The sequence below is a fragment of the Rhinolophus hipposideros genome (genome assembly GCF_964194185.1).
Source record: "Rhinolophus hipposideros genome assembly, chromosome: 11".
In the NCBI taxonomy this organism is placed as follows: Eukaryota; Metazoa; Chordata; class Mammalia; order Chiroptera; family Rhinolophidae; genus Rhinolophus; species Rhinolophus hipposideros.
Genome location: NC_138057.1, coordinates 63,347,696 through 63,371,428, shown reverse-complemented (window position 1 = coordinate 63,371,428; position 23,733 = coordinate 63,347,696). Strand labels below are relative to the sequence as shown.

General features: G+C 37.3%; 1 protein-coding gene across 6 annotated transcripts in view; it reads right to left on the bottom strand.

Annotated features, from left to right (window-relative positions):
- The window catches only part of MUSK (muscle associated receptor tyrosine kinase), a gene marked incomplete at its 5' end in the record, with an annotated part of 85,692 nt that overhangs the window by 25,562 nt on the left and 36,397 nt on the right, over positions 1-23,733 (bottom strand). For all 6 annotated transcript variants that reach the window (XM_081065956.1, XM_081065957.1, XM_081065960.1 and 3 more), the window contains 2 exons: positions 7,629-7,788; positions 17,220-17,344. In XM_081065956.1, the coding sequence (XP_080922082.1) occupies positions 7,629-7,788; positions 17,220-17,344 (285 nt within the window). The remainder of the gene's footprint in view (positions 1-7,628; positions 7,789-17,219; positions 17,345-23,733) is intronic.

The window sequence follows — 23,733 nt, the reverse complement described above, 5'->3', positions numbered from 1 at the left end:
GCCTGCGATCCATTTTTAATTGGCCAGCAGCAAATTCCAAAAATATATTTAGTTTACTTAAATAAACCAGGTGAGGCAATAGTACTTCACCTCGAGTGAGTGGCCCGGCTGTTTGTGTATTTTACCGCATATGTCCCTTGGTGAAATACGTTGAAAAAAGTTTGGACACCCCTGCTGTAGACGGTACCCGCCTGTTAGTCACTGAATAACCAGCTGGGTTATCAGATCAACTGTGGTAGTATCACAGAGCTTGTGTTCAAGTAACCCTTATTTTACTTCACAGTGGTCCCAAAGTGCAAGAGTAGTAATGGGGGAAATTCAGAGATGCCAAAGAGAAGTCGTAAAGTGCTTCCTTTAAGTAAAAAGATAAAAGTTCTTGACTTAATAAGGAAAAAAAAAACAAATTTTGTGCAGAGGTTGTCAATAGTAGTTTAATGCTATGTCACAATGCCTATGTCATTCACCTCACTTCTGTCATCGCATGGAAATTGTATCATCTCACATCATCACAAGAAGAAAGGTGAGTACAGTCCAGTAAGATATTTTGAGAGTGATCACATTCACATAACTTTTATTACAGTATATTGTTATAATTGTTCTATTTTATTATTAGTTATTATGAATAATCTCTTACTGTGCCTAATTTATAAATTAAACTGTATTCATAGGAAAAATACATTCATAAATTAACTGTATGTATAGGAAAAACATAGTATATAGTGTTGAGTTTTATTTGCAGTTTAGGGCATCCACTGGGGGTCTTGGAACATATTCCCTGTCCATAAGGGGGCACTACTGTATGTGGTCCATTTGGGGAGTTGGGGACTCCAATGCTGACACATCATATTTCTCCTTACTGCCCATTTTCGGTTATGCAACATATGTTCATTTGAGTTTTAAATTTGGTGATTAGAAGCTCCAGACCCTGAGGTCCGTCCAAAGAAGGGTCATTGCAAAAGGTGGGAGTATTATCAATGTCATTCTGAATGGGAAATACAAATATGTATTTTCCTTTCGTTTATCCCTATGTCTATTTTTCCCCAGCTTTATTGAGGTACGATTGATTAACATTATATAAGTTTAAGGTTGTACAATGTGCTGATTTGCTACACTTAAATATTGCAAAATGATTACCACCATCACATTAGCTAACTCCTCCATCATATCGCATAATTACCACTTTGTGTGTGTATGTGTGTGTGTGTGAGAGAGAGAGAGAGAGAGAAAACATTTAAGATCTACTCTCTTAGCTGCTTTCAAGTATATAATACAGTATTATTAACTATAATCACCATGCTGTACATTAGATTCTCAGAATTTACTCATCTTATAACTGGAATTTTGTACCCTTTGATCAACAACTTCCCACTTCCTCCACCCCCAGCTCCTGGTAACTACCACTGTTCTCTTTCTATGAGTTAGGCTTTTTTACATTTCACATATAAATGAGACCATACAGTATTCATCTGTCTCTATCTGACTTATTTTACTTAGCACAATTCCCTCGAATTTCATCCTTATATTGTTGCAAATGCAAGATTTCATTCTTTTTATGGCTGAATAATAATATTTCATTATGTATATACACCATATCTTCTTTATCCATTTGTCCATTCACAGCCACTATTATGAATAATGCCGCAATGCACCTGACAGTGCAGATATCTCTTCAATATCCTGTTTTCATTTTCTTTGGGTATAAACCCAGAAGTGGGATTGCTAGATCATATGCTGGTTTAATTTTAAGTTCTTGAAGAACCTCTATACTGTTTTCCATAGTGGCTAAACCAATTTACATTCCCACCAACAGTGCTGAAATAATCCCTTTTCTCCACATCCTTGCTGACTCTTGTTAACTCTTTCATTTTTTTTCTTTTTCTGTGATAAATGCCATTGAAATTTTGATAGATATTGTATTGAACTGTAGATTGCTTTACATAGTATAGACATTTTAATAATTTTAATTCTTCTGACCCATGAATACAGAATATCTTTCCATTTATTTATGTCTTCTTAAATTTCTTTCATCAAAGTCTTAGAATTTTCAACGTGTTTATCTTTCACCTCCTTGGTTAAATTTATTCCTATTTTAATGTTTTTGATGTTATTATAAATGTGATGGGTTTTTTATTTCTTTTTCAAATGTTTTATTATTAATGTATAGAAACACAACTGACTTTTGTATGTTGATTTTGTATGCTGCAACTTCACTTAATTATCTGGTGGAGTTTTCTGGTGAAGTCCTTAGAATTTTCTATACATAAGATAATATCATGTGCAAAGACAGTTTTTCTTCTTCCTTTTCTATTTGAGTGCCTTTTTTTTCTTTTTATTGCCTGATCGCTCTGGCCAGGACTTCCAATATTATGTTGAACAGGAGTGGTGAGAGTAGGTACTCTTGTCTTGTTCCTGATCTTAGAGGAAAAGCTTTCAACCTTTTACTGTTGAGTATGATGTTGGTTGAGAGTTTGTCATATATGGCCCATATTTTGTTGAGGTATATTTCTCCTATACCCAATTTGTTGAGCGTTTTTATCATGAAATGATGTTGTATTTTGTCAATTGCTTTTCCTGCACTTATTGAGATAATCAGATTTTATCTTTCATTCTTTTAATGTGGTATAGCGCATTTATTGATTTCCATATGTTGAACCATCTTTGAACCTTTGGGACACATCTCACTTCATTATGGTGTATGCTCCTTTTAATGTGTTATTGAATTCAGCTCGTTAATATTTGGTTCAGAATTTTTGCATCTACATTCATCAAGGATAGTGGTCTGTAGTTTTCTTTTTCTTGTAGTGTCCTTATCTGGCTTTGGCATCAGGATAATGCTGGTCTAGAAATATGAGTTTGGGAATGTTCTCTCTTGTTTAATTTTTTTGAAGAGTGTCAGAAGGGTTGATGTTAATTTTCCTTTAAATGTTTGGTAGAAGTATATACCTGTGTCTATTTTGATGGCCTGTGCCTCTTTCAGGACTATGCTCATTAGAGAGACCATGAGCTGATCTCTGGTGTCTTGCTGGTCTCTGCTACAGGGCCAAGGGATTTTGATGACAAAGAGAAGGCATCTTGCCAACTATCTGGTGTCCTGGCAAGTTTAAATTGCAACTTGAACCTTTTGGGGTTATGACAGGAGGGGAAATGCAACTTCCTGGTTCATAGAGAGAAGTTCCAAAAGTTTTTCTGACTCCTTTTGATAACTAACAGTGAATGTAAATGAGTCCGAAAGAAGTATATCACATTTCTCAAACAATGCATAAGGATTTGGACATACACATGGAAGAGTTTTGGGAAAATAAAGGCTGATCTTTATTTTTTCTTGTACTTAAACACTAGAAGTATCATTAGACTTAATCCTAACCACTAGACCAGATTTTTCCATTTCCAATTTTCCCCGCTGGGATGAGTAAATAAACAGATGGAGTAAAAGCTTCAAAGTGAGACAGGAAGAATGTGACAAAGGGGGCTGTTGACTACAGACACTAGAGTAGGATGAGGTTCACTGAAATGAGAGAAAGGATAGTTTGGGGTAAGAAAGCATTGCCAGAATGTCAAGGAGAGGCACCATACCTGACTCAAAGCTCTGGACCTCTGGCCAGCCCAATCAGAGGCCAAAGGAGAGAGGGTCTGAAAACAGAAATAGAGAAAGCAGATGCCGCATCCAAGTTCTGGAAGACCTAGGGAGCATAAGACCATGCTTCTTTGAAACGATTCTGAATTAGAGTGACTCCATAGATTTCTTTTCTACCAAAGTGACCACACTTCTCTATAATGGGGTCCAGGCAGCACCCTGTGTTGGAAGGTAGTTTCCTCAATGATGGCAGAAGGACCCTCATGAGGCATCTAGCAGGTTTAATGGAAAAGAACAGGTTAAAGAGATGAAGAGAAAAAGTCAGATGTCTGATGGGGGTTCAGCAATCTTATTCCACTGCACCTATGAGACACGCTTATTAGTTATTCCTGGGGAAAATTTAGGAAAAACAGGTGAGCTTCAAATCTCCTCATCGTCAGTAAGACCCAATGGGAAAAACAGATCAGAGGCTGAACAAGTGGACTTGTAGTTTTTTATGAATTAGCAACTTGAGGGAGTTCCTCTTTACTCATCTTAGTAATATTTTCTTCTATATGCAGAAGGATTCCCACTTATTAGTTCAAATACAGTAGCTAACACTTGTTAAATACGTAGCCCCAGGTCTGTTGACTGAAGTCAAGTCATTGCTAGTTCCAGTCTACATGACCATTGCCCCTACTGAGGTCAGAGCTCCTCATCTGCATTCAACACTGCTGCTGCAACAGATTCCAATCCCTCTCTGCTGCTCCATGCCAGTCCATGCATTGCTCCCACCAGCCCTTTTCCTACACAAATTCGATTGTTATTTACCCTGGGCTGCCATTGCTGACTGCCCCAATCCTCACTCTGGTGTATTCTCAACATTGATCACTCTGTCCTGCACCCTGGGAAATTACTTTTCCATGTTGCCTGTCCACACATTAAGGCTCTATCTACATCAGAAAATACTGTTATTTGGGGGGTGGAGGGAGGGCATGGTTACAGCTTCCTCTGTTGGCAGATTCTATTTGTTAATGCAGTTAGATCAGGTTCTCATTTGGGCTAGGACAAGGATGAAGGGGCAGTGTTGCTGTAGACAATATGGTACCAGTCATGTTCTGTAGTACTTTCAGCATCAGGAAATCATGTCCATGTGATAAATTTGCCTTTGTAGGGTAAGTATACCCATTTTATAAGGTTCTTCTTCTTATTGGTTATACCTCTGCTTTCTTTGTACTTATGATGGGTTGGCTTTGAAGGTTACTACTAAAGGAGCATCCCTATCAGTCTCTCTAGCTTGGTATATTGTGGAAAGGAGGAAGGTAGAGGAATTAAGAATTCAGATACACATTTTATAGATTCTTTTCTCTGGACCTAAATCCTACATATAACATTGGGTATTGATCAAATATAAAATAAAACATAAGATAATGATACTAGAATAATTTCAAGTAATTAAAAGACATCAAAATTTTAATTATTTTATTATTTCCTGAATCTTCTCATGTTCTTATGTTTTTTTTATCTATTGTTGTTTGTCCTAGACACCTTCCTCAAAATCTCAGATACATCTTAACTCATTATTCTACAACATTGCCACATTCAAGCGCTTTCAAATCTTATTTCTATCCTGATAGGTCTCATGCACCTGTTCTCTTCTGTCTGTACCCATTGCTGCTGTTGTTGTTCAGAACTTGATGACTTTTCTAGACTCCTGGAATAGCCTCCTAACTTCTTGCCATGCCTCTCAAACTTTTGACACCCAACTTCTATTAATTTGATAAAAGATATAAATGACTTTGTGAGGTCTGACAACTAAGTTTGTGAACTCACCCTAGAAAAGGTGCTCCATACCTCATTGCTGAATATCACTATGGTCACCTTCAAAATACTCACATTGGGAAGCTATGTACTGATGCCAACACCTAGTCCACCCTTCAAAGCAATTTTGGAACTCTTTCTGGAATGGCCATCAGAGCTGTCATCATATTACCCTAAGTGTCCTGAACGTAATCAAACTGTCTTCCTTTCAATATTTCCTTTATCTTAGGTAAAGAAAGAAGTCATTGGGGGTCAGATCAGGTGAGTAGGGAGGGTGTTCCAATACAATTATTCGTTAACTGGCTGAAAACTCCTCACAGACAATGCCATGTGAGCTGGTGCATTGTTGTGATGCAAGAGCCATGAATTGTTGGTGAAAAGTTCAGATCGTCTAACTTTTTCACGCAGCATTTTTAGCACTTCCAGATAGTAAACTTGGTTAACTGTTTGTCCAGTTGGTACAAATTCATAATGAGTAATCTCTCTGATATCAAAAAAGGTTAGCAACATCATTGCAACAAGTTCGCAAATTTAATCAGGCCTCGCTCTTACTACTTGTCTCTTCTAAAATAATTAAATGACTTTGCATTGATTGAAGAATACATTCAACCTACTTTGGCTCTTTAATACCTGTCTGGGACCCACATTTCAAACCTTTCTGCCCTCTGTCCACCTCACTCCCAGTCTTCATTATGCTCTAGCCATGCCAAATAACTTGCTGTTTTCTGAGCACACTTCAGCCTTTTCATCTCATACTCATGACTCCTGCTCCATTCCCTTAAACTCTCCCTCTCTCATGTTTCTGTTGTATTTTGTTTATGCTTCTGCCACAGAACATAATCTGTACCATAATATATTAAGCTGGTGCAAAAGTAATTGTGGTTGAAAAGGTTAAAAAATAAATGCAAACACCGCAATTACTTTTGCACCAACCTAATATATGGCTGATTGACTTCTTTTCTAGGTTGAAAGTCCCTGGAAGGCACTCCATTGTTAATTATCCCATTTGTTAATTAAGTTTGCATCCCTTTACCTAACACAATGGCCTGAATCCGTGTATGTAATGAATGCATATAAGAGTACTTTATAAACAATAGAGTACTATGTAACTAGTAATCGTTTTATTATTATTTGTTAAATTGAGTTGAATTTACTGTTAGGATTCTCACCCATTTTCTCTGGGAGAAATTATTTCCCATCAGTGGAAAATTTAGAATAACTGACATGATGTCTCAAGACAATACAGGGGGACGTATTGCTGCAAAAAAAGGCAGAAGGCAGCCTTGGTTTTGGAATCTTCCCTTTCCTTCATGGGCATGCCTCAGAGGGCCAGCCTATATATTTCCCTGTGGTCTCTAGTCACCTCATATTAAAAATCACAAAGATGACTGGAAACTTCCCCATTAGGGAAGATCAAAGAAGTGGCACTGTAATAAGAAAAGTCAGGCTCTGGAAAGCTGGCCCCGGGCACAGGTTCTACCAATGCGTGACTTCTGTGTGAGAATAAGCATCTCTGCTGACTCACGGGCGGTAGGCATACGATGAATATAACATGCTAGGCATTTCCTGATACAGGGATTATTTTCACCTCTAGGAATTCCACATATGTTCTCAGAAGCCTTTGGAACATTTAAATTTTAAAAATAAACCTTGATACCCAAACACAAATATCCTAGAAATCCAGGTGTCAGCCCTTTTCCTTGAAAACACCTGTGAGTCCTGCTGCCGCTTGCATGAAACAAGAAAGACCACAAGATCACTTACTTCTAAGTGAAAAATGCCCACAAGAAATAGCCATGAAGAAATTGGCACAGCCATGTTAAATACCTACCAACTTACTCTTTGAGAGCTTGGGAAGTTTGATTCACCCAGAGAGGGAAATAAAAAAGAGAGGAAGGGAAGAAAGATAAAAGGAAAAGGAGAGAAAAGAAAGAAAAAGGAAGAAAATAAAGAGGAAAGAAGGTAAGAAGGGAGGAAGAAAGGGAGGAAAATAAAAGAGAGAGAAATGAGCTCCTCGAAGCTGTTATCCACCACTTGGGCAGGTATTTGAGAATTTAGTTTTTGAGGCAACAAATCAGCAAAATCAATTATCTAGGTCAACCTCTGGAGTATCCCTATGAAGGAAGAAATAGTCTGAAGGGGACTGGAGTAAGAGAAAAGAGAAAAAAAGATTTTTGCCCATGATGAGATGTTGTGGAATAGTGCCAAGACTTTTCTTTTCCTGGAGCAATGCAATTGTGAAAATCCATCCTACCTGCTATACTGATGGTGGCTGCAGCCTTTGCAGTACTGAATTTCTCTCCATGCTTATTAGCAGCTATACATGTGTAGAGTCCTGGCTTGGTGATAAACAGCTGCAGTCTTGAGTCAATCACTCGGTCTTTCACACTTTCTTGAATGGACCCAGAAGAAACCTGGTGCAGTAGGGGGAGAAAAGGAGAGATTTGGTCAAGGATTCCCTAAATTGCTGCATCAGTATACTTGAAAGAAAAAGGATTAAGATTAGAATCAAAACGCATGCAGTAAATTGCAAAAATAGCCCCAAACTTCCCTCCATATGCCTATGACCTTGCAATGTGACTTTGTAGCTCTTACCTCAAGACATAGCATCTTTCTCCATGCTTTGAATCTAGACTGGCCTTGTGACATGACTTAGAAAGACACAGAGACTTACAAAGTTCTTGCACATTGTGGTTTGCCTTCTTATTGCTCTTGGAACCTGTAACCTTCTGTGAGAATGAGGCACACATGGCCCAATTGTTCCCATTGCTCTAGCTGGGAGCCAACAATAGCCACCTGATAGATAAGAAGGCCATTCTAGACCAACCAGCACCCAATCGACTTGCCAATCACAGGAGCTAGATCAGCCAAGATCAGGCAGTCCTGGTCCAACTTGGCAAAATCACGCAGTTGACCCATAGATTTGTGAGCATAAATAAATGGTTACCGTTTTAAGCCACTAAGCTTTGGGATGGTTGTGATACAGCAATAGATAACTAATACAATGTAGGAAAGATATACTGTGTGGATCCTCCAAGATGTATTCTCTATGTTTTGAAGATAGAGACAGTCAGGAATGAGAGGTTGTATACTTTTGGACTTATTTTCATAACTCCTACTTCATTCCCCACAAATGCACATCAGATAGATGGATGGTTATCAAGAAAAATGGTTGGGAAGTCAATTCTGTTTCTGAGGCATGAATACATCATGTCAAACTTACTTAACTCAGAAAATCAAATGTCCTTGAAGAAGCAGGATATCAATGCAATGTTAGCATATAATTGACAGGTTGATATATGTAAGTTCTTATTTATTAGTCATCGTTATTCCAACTCTGTGAGAAAGATGGCTGCCCAGTACGTTCTATTATGTTGCAGAGTTAGAATTTATACCCTAGTTTGTCTGATCCAAAAGGCAGTGCTTTTAATCATTGTTACAGGGCTTTCCCTAGTCCGACAAGTGAGAACAAATGAACAGTAATTAGAAAACAAGAACAGCAACAACGACAACCTCAGCAAATCAGCCAACCAGGAGCAAAACAAATGTCTGAATTAAATGTTATCAAATTGGTGGCATTTTTAAAAATGATGATTTACGCTTTTCTTTGGTACTATGCCATCTTTTTAATAATTATTCTTTAATCATCCCTGTTTACTTGACGGGAAAATGCAAGTTTGAGGGAAATTTGAATGGAATGACAACTAAGGAATCAGCTTTTGGTTTGCCTTACTTTATCTCGGATTAGTGGAGGTGGGTTCCAGGGTGGCCTCGACAGAGATCTCTCTGTCCAGTAGAAGGGAATGAGGCTGGGAATGAGAAATTTGGAGCCAGTTATTTTACTGTGTTGCTCAAAGGAGGGTTTTCACAATTAGACTAGCAAGGGGGAGGGAAGCCCTGGTGTGAGACCAGCTTTCTTCCTTCTGTTGCCAGGTAGCTGGCTGCCCTTGGAACCAAGCACTCTCTGTAGCAATCAGGCAGTGAAAGTTTGTCCAATTAGCTTCTTTGTCTTTTTATTTTCTACCTGCATTACTAGTGTCCATCCTCCTGATAAAAATTGGTTTGTGTGAACATCAGTTTACCTTAACTGGGGAAACGTCCCAGGTCAGATCAAGTATTGTGGCATTTTCCCCAGATAAGCAGCCTGGACTCTATGAAAAATTGACAAGGCAGAGAGAAAAATAAGAGACATATACTTGGTTGGGAATTCAAATCAAATTCATCATTATCTTATTCATCGGAAGTGCAACTTAAGAATTTGAGCATCCAAATTTGAGGAACAAGTTAGATTGAGAGGACTGAGCAATTTGAAATACAATTTTGGACTCTCCCTGAATTTTAATACAAGGCAACAATGAGAGAAAAGCTAAAGACCTCAAACCTGTATGCTCCATCGACATGCTGTATACTCTAAGGATATTTTATATATAAATATCCCTTTCTAGTTTGTAGAAGTGAGATCTACAGCACAGTTACCTTCCTCCTTTGCAGTTAGTTCACTCCTTCGAGAAGTATAATGCCTTGGAAAAAACTCAGAAAGAGTAATCCCCCAGTGCTGACTGCGGCCTCACTATTTTCATGTTCACACCTAAGAAAGTCATTCCTAAACACCTCCTCAAGGGCACTGAAAACATTCTTGGGAGGAAAAAGAGATGGTTTTAAACTGCCTGACCTCCCTTCTCCTGGACTTCATCCAGGTGTTGAAATAGTTCAGCGAATAGAGCAAGTTACGAGGCTCATTGCTTGATTATGATGTGGCTCCTGAATGCTTTTCCTCCTGTTTCCAGAGGCCTTGTTTGATCCAGTTTGTGACTCATGCACAGCAGGCCTTGTTAGTCATAGTTTGAATTTGTTTTTCTTTCTGCGTGGATCATCCTGACCAACAGTTTAGTATTTTTGATGACCTAAAAATAAAAACAATCCTTTGCCCTCCATGATGATCATTTTGCCCTTCAAGTTCAAAAGATCAAAGGGATGAGTTCAGATTATTGCTGTGACCTTTGACCAAGGTATGGCCTAGGTGGCGGTATCTGGTGTTTCCAGTACATAACGTTATTTTCTCCAAGTCCCCCAGGTAGGTACTGGAGGAGTTGGATATACAGCTCACTGCTCTGTGTGTGGTGTTCTCTTTCTGAGATAGTGACACAGCACACGGCAAACAGGAAGTTCTATTAAATAGGCGTAATAGTTCACACCTGAGATGTGTGGGGGAAAGCGTATTGAAGGTGGCTTATTAACACATTAATAATCGTGTTTTGAGAGAAATCTCCCCCCAGTTATGGACCTTAGCACAGATGCGACCTTAGTTAGCATAGGAAGTCCTTTGAAAGGTGTTTGGGCCTCAATGGACTTGTCTTGCAAATATTTCCAGCAGACTGGGCATACCTAATGGAACTGTTAGGGTATGGCCCAATAGTGTCCTTGTTCAGAGAGTTGCAATAATGTTTGTGCATCATAGAAAAAGCGATAATAGACTGAGAACATTGTCCATATTGTTTCTGATCAGCATAGCCGTAAATATCGGCCTCTTCTAATCTGCTTGCTAAAATATTTCACATAAAAATTGATGTATGAAATTATTTTGATTTACACAGCTAGTAAGATAAGATGACACCAAAGTTTATGTACTTTAAACCTAAAATACTGCCTCTTAAAAATATGTGTAAAATATAGGTTAGTCTCCCTTAAAAAAAAATAAAAAACTCAATTCAACACAGATGATTTGTCTATTTATTTGATAAAATTCTCCTAATAAATTAAAATAATTCAACTTTCAAAAAATTTTATGTATTTATTGAACAAAGCAAGATGACCTGCAATTTTTCTACATTTTTTTAATTGAATGCCAAAATGATAGAGATATTATAACTTTAAATAAATCTGGTTATCAAAGTACAAGGATATTTTCTTTTAGGAACCTAAGCTCTGTTCTATCCACATCAAACTACTATTCCAATGTTGTAAAACAAGACGAATATTACTGGTCACTCTGAGTTCATCTAAAACTACAAATTTTCGTGAAAAATAAAAGACATTTCCACAGGAAGAAAGCAAAATTATTCTTGATCACTTTGGGGAACATTGCTTGCCTTTCTGTTGTTTTTTTTGGCTCTAACTGTGCAGGGAGTTAGTTTATTGGTTCACAGAGAAGGAAAAAGGAACATTCACATCTTTTAGAGCACCCGTTGAACTTAGTACTGTGTTAGTGAAGTTAGTTCACTGGCTTGTAGTTAGTGAACAGCCACAGTTCAAAGTGTTTTATACTGCGCCATACAGCTAGCTCCCCGGTCTGCATTCATCTTCGTTCAGGCCACCCAAAATGATATCAGGGCTGTGGGCTCTTCCCTATGCTCCATAATAGATTTTCTGGTTTGCTACTTGTACAACTTGAAAGTCCTGAAATTGTCTCCGTGTCCCGTGATGTGTGTGTGTCAGCATGGGCAAAGTTATTTCAATTTTGATTTGGACTCGGTGAATATCACCAAGACCAAAAATTGGCAGTAAGAGCAACACACATTCTCTGACCATAAGAACTGCAGATGTACTTTTGCTTTGTTCCTGGAAAAAAATTACTATATTTTTTTTTTTTCCTGTTTTAGAATCTGAGGCAATGGATCTATTTTGCCTTCTCCTTTTCATGAATGACTTCTTGAATGATTGAGTTGGGGTCTCAGTAAGACCCAAACTAACTCAAGCCACGTGGCTTTTTATTACTCCTCAACTCCAACAAAGAATAATCATGCATCCTTCAGTTCTAAACTGATAGAGCCTTTGGAAAACACTGAATTTTTTTAAAGCGTATATCTTTTCTTTATTACTGTTCTCACAGAGTAAGACAAATTAGTAAAGTCATATTATCAGTCTCTCAGTTCTCTTAATACACACTATCCTAAGAGCCTTAAGAAACTACAACAGCTTCCATGGAAGAGCCACAAAACACATTGCCAAATAAGATTCAAATTTTAAATGACACTGAGATTTAATTAAAGAGCTAAAAAAAGAGCAGGGTCTACAAGTTACTTTTTGTAGCATAACAAAATTAGAGAACTTGAGCTCTCATGTTATTTTGGAGATCATCTTCTCCAGCGACCTAACATCTCTGTCGTTATGGACATGGGAAAATCAATGTCTGAGAGGTAAATGGACTCCCCTAAAATTACATTAGCTGAAGAGGGAAATTTACAGCAACAAAAAACCCTTCAACAAAAACAATAGTGAAAACAAAAATAATAAATGAATTGTAAGCCTTAGAGGGTGCTATTGCAAGATGATATTCTTCATTAGATGGGGTAGCCTTAGTATCTGGCATCTTTTTCCTGATTTACAACATCCATCCACATTTCATACACTGATGCACTTTGTTTTACATAGTCTTTTCTCCCTTCCCCTTCTTCCTTTCCCAGGTCTAGTGTCCTAGTTCTCTTTTTTCCCTCTCCTCTCCTTTTTCTCTTCTCATTTGGAATACTCCTTTGACTTTAAAATGCTATCATTAATATATTGTAGTATAATATATGGACACTGAAGCCAAGAAACGAAAAGTTGGAGAAATACTATGCTGGAAAACATGAAAAATCATAATAATTAAGAACCCCTTAGATGACTAATCAAGGTTTGAGTTGTTTAGCTGTACTGAAAACCATCTTCACCCCGCCCAAAGGACTGGTTTGAAAGTGCACCCCATCTCCTTAAAGCATAAAAGAGGGTCCTTAATAGAACCACCTAGAGAATTGAAATATGGCCACTGCAATGTAGTTAATTCAGTGGCCTTCAGATGCTCAAACCCTGCACATTCCAAACCCTGCGCATGGGTTTGGAATGGCCCCTGAGTGAGATAACTTCTTATCCCTTAGAATATCCTGTCCAATAAGCATGTCTTTGTATACCTGAGACCTTGAGTCATGCCAGATAGTTTATGTTAACAATGTAAATTGTGATGAATATCTTTTTTTGTTCACTAGGGACCCTAGGTCATGCTGTATGAGTTTGACCTTTGGAGGGGCTGGAGACTAGCTAAAGTCAGTCATATTGGCTCTACATGACTATGTAACTGACCCTCAGTAAAAACTCTGGACACCAAAGCTCACGTGAGCTTCCCTGGTAGAATACTTTGTACATGTTGTCATACATCATTGCTGGGAGAATTAAGTGCTCTCCAAGCAACTCCAGTGGGAAAGAACAACTGATTACCCTTTGCTGATTGTAGCGTATATCCTTTCATTGTAATAAACTATAACCAAAAGTATAACAGCTTTTCTGAGTTCATCAAAATGAGGGTGGTTTTGAAACCCTGACACACCTGCAATTTGTTGACGTAGCAGGCAAGTATCTAATTTCCACCTATAAAATCTAAGAGTCAGAATCAGGCTACCTAGCAGATTCAATGGAAGGAGCAAAGAGGGAGTAACTCTGTTCAATGATCTGGACCCAAGAGTTTGTAGACACAAAGTTTTAATAGAAGACTTAAGTTGGAGTTATTTTCAATCCTTCCAAAAGGAACTTCAGAAAGACTTCCCATTAACTAACAAATTAGGGGCTAAAAGATGACTATACTAAGGAAAATGCATCATAGTGTCATCTGGAGAATTTTATGATTTCTGAAGAATCATGAGTGTGTCCACAATTGAAAGAGCCAGTTTTAAATACTTGTCAGGCACAGGGTTATAAAGCAAACTTAAAAGAGTGTCAATTAGATTAGAACTTTTCCACTCTAATTGCTGCCCCTCCCACCTCAAACCTGTAGGAGTCATAAATAGCAGTTAGGAAGTAGGGGAAGAATGAGTATGAGCTAAGAAGCCAGCCCAGAACTTTTGTGGAAGGCAGGTCGCATACCTGCAAGAGTCCTGAGAAATGGGGGATGGAAAAATTCTCACTTGTGAATGTAGTTGGAGGCTTTGGTTATTATTTAGGATTAGACACTTAAAATGACTAAATTAGGATTGTGTTAGTGGTTTTAAATCACCTAAAAGTGAGCAGAAAAGTCACAGAGCCTGTTTAAGGTAAGCCTCAATGGTGGAAAAGTAACTCACCCTGATGAATAAACTTAAAAGGGCAGATAAAGTATTAAATAAGGTTGTATTACAAACAAATCATGCTCATTCAACTCTTGAGCTACAATAATAATCTACATGTCAAACTCTTTTTTTTTCCATTTTGAAATCTCAAAAGAGAAATAAATTCTACAATTATGAAAAATAAATCCATTGAAGGATGGAAAGGTATCCTAATCAGTGAGCCAGAAATTTTCAGCAATTTCTGGAAGACAGAAAGAGGTGGGATTGGATTGATAAAGAAATGAATACCAACTCAGTAGGTGACACCAAACACAAAATAAGAGGTTTACCGAGAAGAGAATGGATAAAATTTCCCTATGTAGTCATGGAAAATTCCAAAGTTCAGATAGCAGAGATGTAAGTAGGAGCAGACTTTGGGAGAGTTAGTGAAGTTGTTGGAGAATTTGGGGAGCTATTATGTATGCTCATAGCACCAGGCTGCAGTATCTGTCCATGCTAGAGCTTAGTGGGTTCCTGTGGTGGACATTTATGGTGGGTATTAGAGCTTGAGAAAAGGTGGACAGATTAAGTAGGCCTCCCCCTGTCCCTCCATACAAATATGCACAGCGTAAAGATCAGAAATATTTAATTTTAAAAGAAATTCATTTAACAGAAATCTAAGTAGAAAACATGCAGGGAGGAGAGAAGCAGTAATTAAAGATACGGTAGAGGAAAGTGTCCTTGAGTTTCAGAGAGATTTGATCTCAAGTTCCTTACCTCCAATTCTATATCAAAGGTAAATATGTAAAGTTGCCAAGTGACTCTGTAGGGCTTGTATAATATTGTTCACAAAGCCTGATCATGATAGCTCACTAAAAGAACAGACCATTCGCATTTTTGAAAATAGATTCAATAATCCTAAATAAAATTACAGCAAATTGAAATAATACAATTAAACTTAAAAAGCAATGTATTCTAGAATGACAATTTAACATAATGGAAAGTTTGCAATTTAAAGTGAAAAACTAAAATTGAAATAATTGATGACAAGGTATTTTGTTGACTTTAAAATATATTTATATTAAAACACATTAAATTAAGATTAAAAATATTCTTAACCTCAAAGAGTATCTGAGTTAGGAACCGAGTACAAATCAAACATAAATCAGACAAATGGTTAAAGTCTACAAAATATCATTATAATAATAATCTATTACAGGTTTCTAATTCAAATATCGGTAAGCTAAGTTATTCAGACCAACTTTCACATTAAAAACAAATCTGAAAAAAATATTTTTAACAGATTTAACAAACTTAGAAGCTTTTATTTCTCCTCAGAGAGTTTTTCAATCCTAGAAAATATTAATTTTCCTTTGATGGCAACAAGGAATGAATAAACAGAAATAAAAACTCAGGCTACATAAGGGTGAGGAGTCTAATAAAAGATACAATAAACTAACATCTCATAGAACTAGATGCCAGGGAGATATCAGTGTGAACTACAAGTGAAATAACCCACATAAAGAATTGTAGACTATGTGAATATTATCTGGGATGTCCAGGAAGTTTCAAACCTTGAATTTAGTTAAAGGTAGTCTGAGACTAGTAGTAGCCTCTAGTTCCTAGCAGAAACAAACAAATATTCTCTGTGGAGAAAAGTACCTTCAACTAGACCTCAAATTAATCCCTGCCATTTTTTTTTTAACAAAAAAAAACAGTAGGTGGTCAAAGAGAAGGAGGCTCACAAGGAAACAAAACACAATGAACAAGAGTCAGCAGAAAAACAGACATCAGAAGCAGACCTACAATGGCATCCCATCTCACTCAAATAAAAGCCAAAGGTTTTTCAACAACCTGCACAAGCCTATATGATCCACAACCCCTAAACATACCCCTTACCTCTTTCCTATTTGCTCACTGCCCTCTAGCCACACTGACCTACTTGCTGTTCTTCTCACATACCAGGTGCACCCTTATCTCAGAGACTTTTCTTGGTTATCTCCCCCCAAGTTATCTCCCCCAGGTTATCTATATAGCCTCCTCCTTCAGCTCCTTTAGACCTTAGCTCAAATGTCTTCGTCTTAACGAGGCTTCCCTGACCAGTCTCCTGAAAAATGGAATCTTTCTGCTAAGGTTGCACTTTCTGCCTCACTTTCCTGCTTTATTTTTCTCCAAAGCATTGGACATGATCCAGATAGAATACATATTATTCTATTTGTTTTATCTTATAGTTTTCTTTCTCTTCATAATGTAAGCTCTTTGAAGGCAAGGAACTTTGCCTGTTTGGTTTGCTCCTGTGTCCACAGTGCCTAGAATAGTGCCTGATGCCCAGGAGATGCTCAATACATATTTGTAGAATGCATAAATGAATACTTACATGTGAAGTGCTTAAGACAGGGACTAGCTTATAGCAGTCATTTAATATATGTTGGTTATTATAACAAGTATAAAAAAAGAAGAAAAGAATGTTGAATTGACCGATATGGGTTCTAATTCTGGATGCCTTTTCATCAAAGTAGATTCCAGCAGTGAACTAATTCGTAAACTGATGAGTTCTGTGAAAATTATTTTACTTGTATGGGAAGGAATTGCTAACGCTTCCCTTTAACACAAAGGCATAAAGAAAGAATTTTGTTTTCTACTATTTCCCGTGATATAAGGAAAGAAGTAAACCCACGGTGTTCAATTTCTATGGCAGTGACTTTTAGGATGAAAATATTGGACGTCTTTGAAAAATGGAGGTACAGGTGGGACCAATGACAGAGATTAGGATAGCTCTACGAATATATGGTGTATTCTGAAATTCACCACCAGCAGTTCTTTCCCAGACAAGTCCCCATACAGAAGGCACTCACAGCATTTCCATTTTCAATCCAGGTGATCGTGGGAACAGGGATGCCGGTTGCTGTACAGCGTAGGGTCACAAAGGAGCCAAAGGTGACATTGTGGGATTCAGGAGCTCGCAGGATTCTGGCAAAAACTGTTAGGAAAATAGAAGTGGTGAGTGATTCTCGTGTAGGGAGTGTTCTCCTGTGTAAAATCCTTCCATGTTCCCTCTCATAAAGATAATACCAAATGCCATGCCCTGGTTTCTAAGCCATTTATGCGATGACCCTACGTGTCTCACCTCTCCAGGATACACCAAGCTTGCTCCCAACTTGGGAGCTTATCCATGCTGTCCTTCAGCCTAGAGCACTCATCCTTCAGGTCTTCGTGCACCAGATTCCTTGTATCATCCAAGTCTGTTTGAGTGACATTTTCTCAGAAAAATGCTCTTAGACCACTCAGCAGAATGTGTAACCCTCCCCCCATTCACTTTTTCATCATCCTGTTTCATTGTCTTTGCAGACCTTATCATTATCTGAAATTATTTATTTGTTGCCTATTGATTTATATGAGTTCTCAGCAACCAAAGACCTTGCCTGTTTCATTCAGTGCCTGGAAGAGTACCTGGCCAAAGTAATGACATTTAATTGAATTAATAAAATAATGCTTTACACCTTCAACTGTATCATAGCAGGAGGACAGACCAAAATCTGTCAAACTTTTCAGAATATGAGTTGAGCATACTGGGCCGAAAAGAAAAGCAATATTCTAGGCCATGTGTGGATAGGTGACTGAGTAATTTATATTCCTTTCTGAGGCTGAATCGCCACTGATTAGATAAGATGAAGTTTTTTTGATGTGAAAAGAAAATTTACCTATAACCAAAGAGTGGAGATGAGGCTCAGAGTGTATAATATATTGAAGGATACTTAGAATCACAAAATCACTAAACTTGGAAGAGGTATGAAAGTTCAGCTAGATTCCTGCTTTTATTAAATAGATGAAGAAACTAAATCTCGGTTAATTTAAGTTATTTTCCCCAAGCTAAGAAAAAACTGATGGGTGAGAAACGTGAACTCAAGTGTTCTGACTTCAAATCAGTGTTCGTTAAACCATTAAATTGCCCATTACACTGTAAATATAATATTTTGTGTCCTTGCATTTTCCCACCCAGAACTTAAGTTCAAAAAATAATATTAGACTAAGAAACCCGAATTAACACAATTCTTTAAAGCTTAGTTCTTCTAGTTAGCTGAAATTTGTAGAGTTTGGATTTTAAAGGAAAGTACAGAGGAGATAGTACCGTATATACTAGACAGGAGATATACAGGGCAAAAATAGATCAAGTTCAGAGCTGTGTTAGAAGTTGATCTGATTTTTTAATACCTCTTTAAAAAGATTGCATAATTCAAGGAGGTAAAGGAATATGTGATTTGTTTGACAATTGGGTGCTTTTTGCAATTGGATTCTAATTTCAGATTTGTACATTCAGATTTATTCAACTTTCTATCTTTTGATATTGAGGACTCTAAAAGATGGAATTTACAAAAGCATGCTAGAAATACAAATATTAGGCTCAAAAGCCAGGAGAAAAGAAAAGCAAGAAAGGTGCTAACTTCAAGGCAACATGTGGTGTTTAAAAAAAGTAAATCAAATATCTTAAATGCAACCGAATCTGCCCCTCCTCTCCAGAAAAACCAAAATTGAGCCTGATTTTAAGTAAATCCTGAGGTCTAATTGCCAACCTACAAAAAATAGAGGGTTGAGAAACATGGTAAACAACACTATGGAGAAACAATTCAATCAAATACTGAATATAGTCAATTTACAGAGCAAATTATTTTGTTTCCTCAACAAATGAATGGCATTGGGGAAAAAAGAAAGAGGGAACCATTAGAGATTGAAAAAGACATAAGGGGCATAACCCCAAATGTAATATGTGGATCTTGTTTAGGTTGTTTTCAATAATTCAGGTGTAAAAAAGACATTTTTTAAATACAATAAGATAAAAATTGCACAGTCCTGGTAATAAAGGGTAATTAAGAAATTAGTGTTAACTGGGGATGTGTGGGGTAATGAAAATGGTTATGTGATTATGTTAAACAAAAAAGTAAACTCCTTACATTATAGTTCATATGGATTAATTGAATTAATGTCTGGGATTTTCAGCCATAGCAAGAGGAGTGGCCATCAGTATCCTGCTCAGCAATAAAATAGTAGTTGGAGAGATGAAACAAAAATGGTAGATTATTGATCATGATTGCTGTTGGGGAATAGGAACATGGGAACTTATTGTACTATTGTATCTACTTATTTGTAAGATTGAAAATTTTATAATAGCATTACAATTAAAAAAATAATTGCAATGGAGCTTACCCCACAGCTCCAGAAAAAAAACATGTAATAGGACACATACTTCTGCCATTGAAATAGCGTAAGTTCTAGAAAAACCTAAAACCTGAAGAAAGGTAGGCTTCTGAGGAGAAACATTTGGCAGAGGTATCAGTCCTAAGAGCTTCAGAAATATCCACAACAGTTTTAGATCAGAACTCTATGGGGCATGAGGCTAAGTTGAAACAAAATGTGGGACTCCGGGTAAATTTTCCCTAGCAGGCCATATTTGCAGTCATCGCAAGAGGAGGGGCAATAGCTAATGTGGTCAGCATGGTCTGCTCCAAGAGTGAGGGACCTGTGCATTCCCACAGAGCAATGTACTTAGAGGGCCTCATGGTTGCTTTAATTTTCCGTTGTGTCTTGAAATTATTAGTGATTTTTGAACTAGGGGCCCTGCATTGTCATTTGCACCTGATTCACAAATTATGGAGCCAGTCCTGGTAGGCAAGGCTAAAAATGCCTTCTGAAAAGAGTGAGCGAAGGCTACACGTCTATTGAAGTTCCAGAAAAACAAGGCTCGAAGGTGAAAGAGTAAATAAAATGTTGCAAATATGCTAGATCAGTCTGAAGGAATATCAATCAACATTAAGTGACAGACGCTGTCCCCTTTGGAAATTCTAAATTTCTCAAGAAGATAAGCTAGTCAGGAGGCAGTGTACATTTCCTCTAGAGTGACAAACCTGATGCTCCATCTGAGCATCTGATAGATTTCTCCCAATTTAGCTTTCACAGGTCGTGGACCCTTGACAAGTAACACAGACTGACTGTCATCCTAGTACGGGAGAACCCAGGTTATCTCATCTATTCTAATGTTTTCTGGCAACAATAATGGATACCTAGATTGTGCACCATAATTGAGTCCACCTTCATTATTTGGTTGAAACAACTCTTGTGGGTTTTGGGGTTATACTTGTGTGTCCTAAATTTTTAGAGCGTGAGACTACTAAAATGATCATTTTATGGGTCCCATTGCCTCTGAGAATCTTTAAAAAGCAGGATCCTAGAGAGACTGGGAGTGGGATTATTTCAATCCCACAGGTGCTATAAAACTGTAGACATCAGCCACTGAAGATAGCACTGACTGTTTCCCTGAACCTGAATGAGAGCCTCTGGCTGAAGAAAGTGAGAGGGATAAGAAATTAGGAAAGAATGAAATCTAGATTTTTCCCCCCTTTGATTTATAAATGCAAGAGTTTTCATTTGGGAACTTTAAATTCTTCCTGGAAATTTAATAATAAGGGAGGGTTTATTTTGTTGTAATTTACAGCTTTTTTTTTTTTTCCTTTTGGCTAGAATATCATTTGGGTTCACTGCAAAACCTCTTATGATGATCCATACATATTGCACAACACAACTAAGCAAAATGTGAGACGGTAAATAAAACAGAGTCAGTTATCATTCTGGAATTCAATGTGGTCTTAGAATTAATTAATGTACTGCTCCGTCCCAAAACCTTCTGGGAGGTCCAGTGGAGCACAGAAGGGTACATAATGGAACACTATTGGCATTGCAGGTGGCTTCATGAATGTGAGTGTGTCAGCATACTTCATGAGAGTGTGCTGACAAACTGCTGGTCTCCTCCTCCAAGGGGACAGATATACCCTTAGCTGATCATGGTTTTTATTGTTAAGACCAGTTAGTTAAGAGGGGAAAAAAAGCCAGGAGTAAAAAGGGAAGCTGGTCTCTCCTCCACTCCCACATACTTGCCAAAGGATAAAATAGAAACTTGCCTCATTTTTTCAGTACTGAAACATAGCTTCCACCCTTCCTGCCAGTTTCCCTCCCTCAAAGAAGGCTGCAAATGTCTTTTGGGTTTCAACTCAAATGTCTCCTTAACATAATGCTTTCTGACCCATCACCTTATCCTTGTTTATGTTTTGTCATAGCATCCTGTCTTAACCATTGATTTGTTTGTTTGTTTTTTGGCTATCTCTTTCCTTGAAATGTAAGCATCACAAGGGTAGAGCTTGTTTTGTTCGTTAACACCGGCTGATTGATAGGTACACAGGTAGATAGGTATATAGGTAGGTAGGTAGGTAGATAGGTATGTAGGTAGGTAGGTAGGTAGATAGGTAGGTAGGAAAGATAGATAGATAGATAGATAGATAGATAGATAGATAGATAGATAGATAGATAGATCCAGAATCCTACATAGCACAGAGTAGGCATTCATAAATATTTGTTGAATGAGGAATGAAGAATGAATGAATGAATGAATGACTCCTCTGATTGGTGAGGTTGGGGAAAGGGACTTGCAGCCCTCTCTGGGCCATCATTCTCCTAGTTACCCTTCAAACAAGAAGGGTATTAGGTTAGTGTGCAATAAGTAAGTTCCCCAGTTCAGGGCTTCTCTGTCCTACAACCCGAGGTGAAAGGTGGAAGGGGCTGAGTAGGATAAGAAAACAGAAGTTATGTTAGTCTAATTCTTGGATGAAGGAATAGAAAGCTTTATTTTTCAATCCATTTTTATCAGCAGTAAAGCTGATATTTTTATACCCATTTGTATTTGTTGCCAGTTCCAAGCATAAAAGATGAAGGCTTGGTGAAAGAAATTCCACCACATTTATCAAGCATTGAAAACAATAAAGCCAGTTGCAATTAAAAAAAAATGCCAGACTAACCTCCATGGATAATAATGCACCTGTAATAACAAACTTAGACATAATTCAATAATAAATCCCCATTCTTTTAGTGGTAGCCACAAACTAAAAATACATTCTGGGTCATCAATTGTAAAAGTAATGTGATATGTTTCATATCAAGTAAAATGTCCATCGAATATCCCTACTTGCATTTTATTTGCATGAAAGACTATATAGAAGTATTTCTGTTACATAAACAAGCTTCTTCATAGAAGGGGTATGATGTTACTTAGTAATTTGGAAAATGTTTCCAACTGTTTTTTTTCCTTTATGTAATAAGGAAGTACTTGTCTATTATTGATTCCATATTGTTTCATTGTTTACAAATGTTTTTATATGGATTTTTAAAGAAAAAAGTGATCGAATCTTCCTTCAATAGATAGTCTTATCCACCATTATCCAATTCGGCATGAGCTCTTTCCCACTTGCTTTCCCATTGTTCATCTCCAACGTACAAAATAGACAAGCGCAATCTATCCATGGGCTTTCTCTCATGGTATTCATGAGTTTGGATCTTTAATTTCTTTTGGAAAAGTTAACAGTGCTAACTGCAGATTGAGAATCTTACCTTCAAAATTAGGCTTAAGCAGCCAGTGATTCCAAAGCCTTTTATAATAACCATATTGTATTCTCTCTTGCTTCATTTTTCAAAACACTTTCAATAGCACAATAAGTTTTATTATTGATTATCACTTTAAGGGGTAATCTGAATTTGTGATAAGGAGATAGAGCCATTATTCACTCTGAAATTGCAATAGTGTGTAACGGAAAGCCTAATGGGCAACAGATCCAAATTAAGTCCTGAAATTAATGAGCAGTTTGGCTTGCGATGCATTACGTCTCTTTTCTTGGTAAGGGAATAAGACCACAGGAATACCTAAGCCTTTTGTAAATTCTGTTTCTGAGCAATAATTTCAAAGGACACAATGAGCTCACATGGATTTTATTTCCTCGTGTTCTTTATTATTTTCTAGTTTCTCTTAAAGAGGTTTTTAAGGTTACTTGATTTAAGCCAGCAATGATTGATAGGAGTAAATTGAAAACAAACACAAACAAAAACTAAAGTAAACTAAGAAATAATTACACAGGAGCAAGTGAAGGGATTTTATCTAAATTTAGTTGTAAGCAGCCTGTTATTTAGAAATAGGGAAACCTCTCAAATACCTTATTTGAGTTGCTAAGATAAAGGAGGTGCTGTTTCAAATAATACCAACCTAAGGTTTATACCTGGAGCCAAACTATATTATATGAGGGCTTGTGAGTTTCATTCAAAAAATAAAAAAGTTTAGGTTAGAACAGCACAAAATTTGAGTCTGAATTAGGATGGAAGGTGCTTTCTTGGAAGGAAAACTCTTATTCTACAGTAGGGTTTTTCCCAAACAAACTCAATTTCTAGCCACTCTCCTCTAAACATTTTTTAATATGTATATATTATATATATATAATATATATAACTGTGTACAATTAAAATTAATTTAAGTTTGATTGCTTTGGTTTGGTTTGGTTT